This window comes from Borostomias antarcticus (assembly GCF_949987555.1).
Source record: "Borostomias antarcticus genome assembly, chromosome: 26".
Taxonomy (NCBI): domain Eukaryota; kingdom Metazoa; phylum Chordata; class Actinopteri; order Stomiiformes; family Stomiidae; genus Borostomias; species Borostomias antarcticus.
Window position 1 is genome coordinate 5,661,041 of NC_140259.1, and position 5,000 is coordinate 5,666,040.

At 42.6% G+C, this 5,000-nt stretch overlaps 1 protein-coding gene across 1 annotated transcript in view; it reads right to left on the reverse strand.

Annotated features, from left to right (window-relative positions):
* Positions 1–5,000, reverse strand: part of hmcn1 (hemicentin 1) — a gene marked incomplete at both ends in the record, with an annotated part of 177,189 nt that overhangs the window by 68,774 nt on the left and 103,415 nt on the right. The window contains 5 exon segments of the mRNA XM_084459084.1: positions 1–27; positions 633–787; positions 1,775–1,901; positions 2,481–2,628; positions 4,445–4,575. The exon segment at positions 1–27 is cut by the window's left edge and continues 252 nt beyond it. Coding sequence (XP_084315210.1) covers positions 1–27; positions 633–787; positions 1,775–1,901; positions 2,481–2,628; positions 4,445–4,575 — 588 coding nt within the window.

The following is a 5,000-nucleotide window of genomic DNA, read 5'->3' on the forward strand; positions in this document are numbered from 1 at the left end:
TGTTTCCGCCTTTGATGGTGGGCGGGGCTGCGTGTCGGGCGCGGGGGAGAGACAGGAAGATTCACTGAGTTATAAGGACTACAGTACTGTGTATGCCAAGGGAGACAACGGACAAAAAGAGAGACTTTATTTTCTGTTCACAATCACCTGATGCACTAACCATCTCCTCTGACCCTGTGATCGTATTTTAACTGATCTAGTCAAAAAGGATTTACCAAGATTCGCTCAAAAGGTTAAGTCTGGTTCATTGTGAAAAACATACGAGCGCAAGGACTTCCTGAACAACGAGTGGTTAGTCAGCGAAGTCCCGATTATGGGTTTTGCTGTGCCTTATATGCAATCAAAACAAAGGTACGGTGCTTCCAGGATGTGATTGGCTACCCCATTGTACGTCATATGAAATGGCAGGCGTGGCCAAGAGTACAGACATGTGACATGAGAAAAAGGCGGCAATTGGGGACAAAGGATGACAAAGGATGGTTATTCTGTTGTAGACAGATAGCCTCCTGGAAGCCATTTTGTATGTTAGCACAGCTATGTGAATATTTGGGGGAGGTGATGAATTACAAAAGGAGAGAGAGGACAAAGGTTTAAGGTGTTTGGATGTAAATTCCTGAACAACCCCTACTCACCATAGACACTGAGGTTGAAGTCCTTGGACTGTTTGCCCGCTGCGTTGGTAACACTGCACTGGTAGCGAGCCTGGTCACCCAGACGGGCGCTCTTGATCTTCAACAGCTGACCCCTGTCCAAGACCTCCACGTTGGGGTCGCCCAAGAACAGCGGCCTGAGAGAGAGAGGGAGGCAGCCCAGCAAACACGCAACGTCAGGGAGACGTTCAGATCACGTCTTAATAACGTCCGTCGGTCCAGAACCCCATTTGTACGTCTGCTGGACCCCTCAATATTCAAACGTCTGGCTTGGACCCCTCTAAGACGCCTGTGGACGTGCAGAACGGGTTCAATATCTGAACGTAAAAAAAAAAAATCATTCTGGCTCCTAATTGGATGTCTTTGGACGTCCGAAAAAGACAAAAAAGACATCTAAAAGACGTCTTTTAGACGTGTCTTTGCTCAGTGGGAGGGTTCTGCTGGGTGGACGTCTCACAACAGCTCAGACTGAGGAGGTCTGGACACCGGACTGACTTTTTTTAATGATAGAAGATAAAGAGATGTTGTAAAAGTTAATAATATTCCCTAATATTCCCTTAATTTCAGAGCCTCCAGGTACATGATCTAATCACTGGCAGGAGGATCTAATCACTTCCAGGAAGATCTTTTTATCATGAGTGTAGGGCTGCGTTCCGAATCGCATACTTCTTACTACCAGTACCTACTACAGCTGCCCTTAGAAAGTACGTACTTTGCAAGCAGTAGGCATCCAATTGGGACATACTACCTTGTCATAACATTGCGCCTTGAAATTTGCCCACATCCGTCGCTGTCCATAACGCGACATTCGTCTACAGCTGTCACGACTCGCACATGTGACGCACATTTCCGCTGCGCACAGGATTGTGGGTCAGAATAGCCAGAAAAGCCTGCTGGCTTGCATACTCCAAAATACGACCGGATGTAGTAGGACATCCTGGTATTTTTGCCATACTGCATGTGGCATACTATGTATTGGGACATACTACATCCTGTTTTGGCATACTATATAGTAGGGTAGTATGCGATTCGGAACGCAGCCCGGATGAACATTTTGGGAATGACGTCACATCGTACCAACAGGAAAGATCATACTCATTCATCATATATTAGAGAGCGCTCACCTCCTATCCTTGTACCAGTGGATTGTGGGAAAGGGCTCTCCTGTGACCTCACACTCCAGCCTGACCTCCTGGTTGAGCAGGGCGGAGACGTCTCTGGGAGACCCCGCCCCTGCGATGGTGGGAGGAACTAGGGTCCAGGGGGAGAGACGTGGGAAAGAGAGAGACTTTCACTTCCAGTTTTTTAAATGGAGTCGGACTATGAACTATATAGCCGTTAAGTGATACACATGATACCACTACAGTTTATCAGGAATCATTCCTTTCCAGCTATTAAACAGTGTTTTAATTTAATTCATTAGCTTTTGTAACAATATTGACCTATATTTTGAGGTATCCTGAGGCCTGTACAGTAAGCTATATTTTGAGGTATCCTGAGGCCTGTACAGTAAGCTATATTTTGAGGTATCCTGAGGCCTGTACAGTAAGCTATATTTTGAGGTATCCTGAGGCCTGTACAGTAAGCTATATTTTGAGGTATCCTGAGGCCTGTACAGTAAGCTTTATTTTGAGGTATCCTGAGGCCTATACAGTGTGCTATATTTTGAGGTATTCTGAGGCCTATACAGTAAGCTTTATTTTGAGGTATCCTGAGGCCTATACAGTGTGCTATATTTTGAGGTATTCTGAGGCCTATACAGTAAGCTGCTTGGTGAAGCCATGACAGCAGTGACCTGGTGAAGAGGTGGGGTCAGTGTTGTGTTCTTACCCAGGACGTCCAGGTAGAAGTCCTTGTCGGTACTTCCTGCGATGTTGACGGCCTGGCAGCTGTAGCTTCCTGCGTCGGCCATCGCCGCCTTCAGCAGCCTCAAGGTCTTCCCTTTCTGCAGGATCTGGACGCTGCTACTGGGGACCACCTACACACACACACACACACACACACACACACACACACACACACACACACAAACACATACATACAAACATCACATTACTGATATTTATTTACAAATATCTAGTATAAATATGTATTTATTTATTTATTCATAGTTGCTCAGAGGTTGTTTTTTTTGTTTTTTTAAAGAAAGGAACTCAAGCATTAAATATATTAATTGAACGTGTGTTGTTGTGAGTACTATAAGTGCTGACACCTTGGGTTATGCTAATTATGGACAACTTACTTTCACAACAGAAAGTGATAAAGATATACTGTACCATACAGCACTGCAAATAGAATATCTAGCAACATTTTCCGGAAGCGCTTTATAGTAACCATCCGTAATAAGCGTTAATTAATAGGTAGTAAGGACCTTATAAGTCCTTATAAGATTAGTATAAGACAGTATTATGTGTTAATAAGACTATATTAATGAAACATACTGTTAATAAGTGCATAATAAAGGATTTATTAACCTTAATAATGCATTGTCTCGCTTTAGATCCACTACTGCAAAATTGCATAAGTGTATAATTAACTGCTAATAAATGCATAATAAGTGCATAACAGCAGTCTATAAACAGTTAACAAGCTTCTTATAAGTGCTTATAAATGTCTTATAATCTAACAATAAACATGTGTATTATTCTATTATTAAACACTTTTGGTCTTATTTACGCATAATAATGTCTTATAAGCATTTTATAATGATTTATAAGGTCCTTATGAGCTATTAACTAACACTTATAATCTATCAATAAGCGTGTTTATTATGCTATTATTAAACATTAATATAGTCTTATTAACACAATGTCTTATAAGCATCTTATAAGGACTTATAAGGTCCTTATTACCTATTAATTAATGCTTATTACGGATGGTTACTATAAAGCGCTTCCCATTTTCCATGCTGCTCTGAATTTACATCACACAGAAAACAAGTAATGACATCTCCCTCAAACCGTTCTCCCAGATTAACATGAGCGCTTTTCGCTGCGGCAGGATGTGAGGTTTTAAGAGGGGAAAGACGAGTGTAACAGCCAAGGGACGACCCCTCGCCAGCCAGTGTGCATGGAATACTATTATATTACAGCATGCCACTCTTCTCCCATATAAATATCTCAGAATTATTATGGGTTAAGCCTACCGCTTCAACGCAACACACACACACACACACACACACACACACACACACACACACACACACACACACACACACACACACACACACACACACTTCATTCTATTATGATCCACATAAAGACGTCTTTACGAGCAGTGTTAAGAGTTTTACAGCTTCTATCTTGGATGCTGTAATCACAGCTCACTCAGCTGTCATGGCTGCTTGCATTTCATTAATAGAAACCCTTCCTCCCCCTCTCATCATAAACTCCCATTACTTTTATTGGAAGTCGGATAGCTGTATGTATCCAATCATCATACATATTGTCACATATTCAACCACAATCTGATGATTGTGAAATAACGGTGCGTTCGTTTATAACTGGGAGGTGGCAAATTGCGACTCGCTACTAGGAACGATTAAATAAAACGCCGCGTGAACTCGCACTTCCTCGTCGCAAATTCGGATATGTTTCTCAGCCCCCCAGTTGCTGACTGACGCCAATATCATATCATATCATCATCATATCATTCGCTATAGCTCGAATGCACACAGGTCGGAGGTAGGTATTTTGCCACCTCCGACCACAAACGAACGCACCATAAGGTCACCAGATCAAATGTCTATCTGAACAAGTGAAGAACATGCAGCTGTGTGATCTGAGGTGACCTACAGGGACGCCGTCCTTGTACCAGGTGACGACCGGAGCAGGACTTCCGGTGACATCACACAGCAGACTGGCGGGCTGGTTCAGCACTACGGACACGTTGCCCGGCGACCCGTTGTCACGGAGATCTGGGGGCACTGTGTGGAGGGCGAGGGTGAAAGTTCAGGGTTGAGGGGTTAGGTTGGACACACTTAATAGAAGCACAACAACCCTACACAGTGCAACTGCCTCACACAGTACAACAATATGAACGTTCAACCATATGACATATGAATGAATGAATGCATGAATGAATGAATGAATGCATGAATGAATGAATGAATGAATGAATGAATGAATGAATGAATGAATGAATGAATGATCATCGTATGCCCACCTCCCTTGTTCTCTGTGAAGCGCATTGTGTTGCCTCTGGGTATGAAATGTGCTATACAAATAAAGCTTTGATTGATTGATTGAATTAACATTAATACACATGGGGAAATTGGACATAATACTACAATATGACATACGACCATTTCAGACGAGATCACTTTTGTCAAATTTGAACATTTATATACAA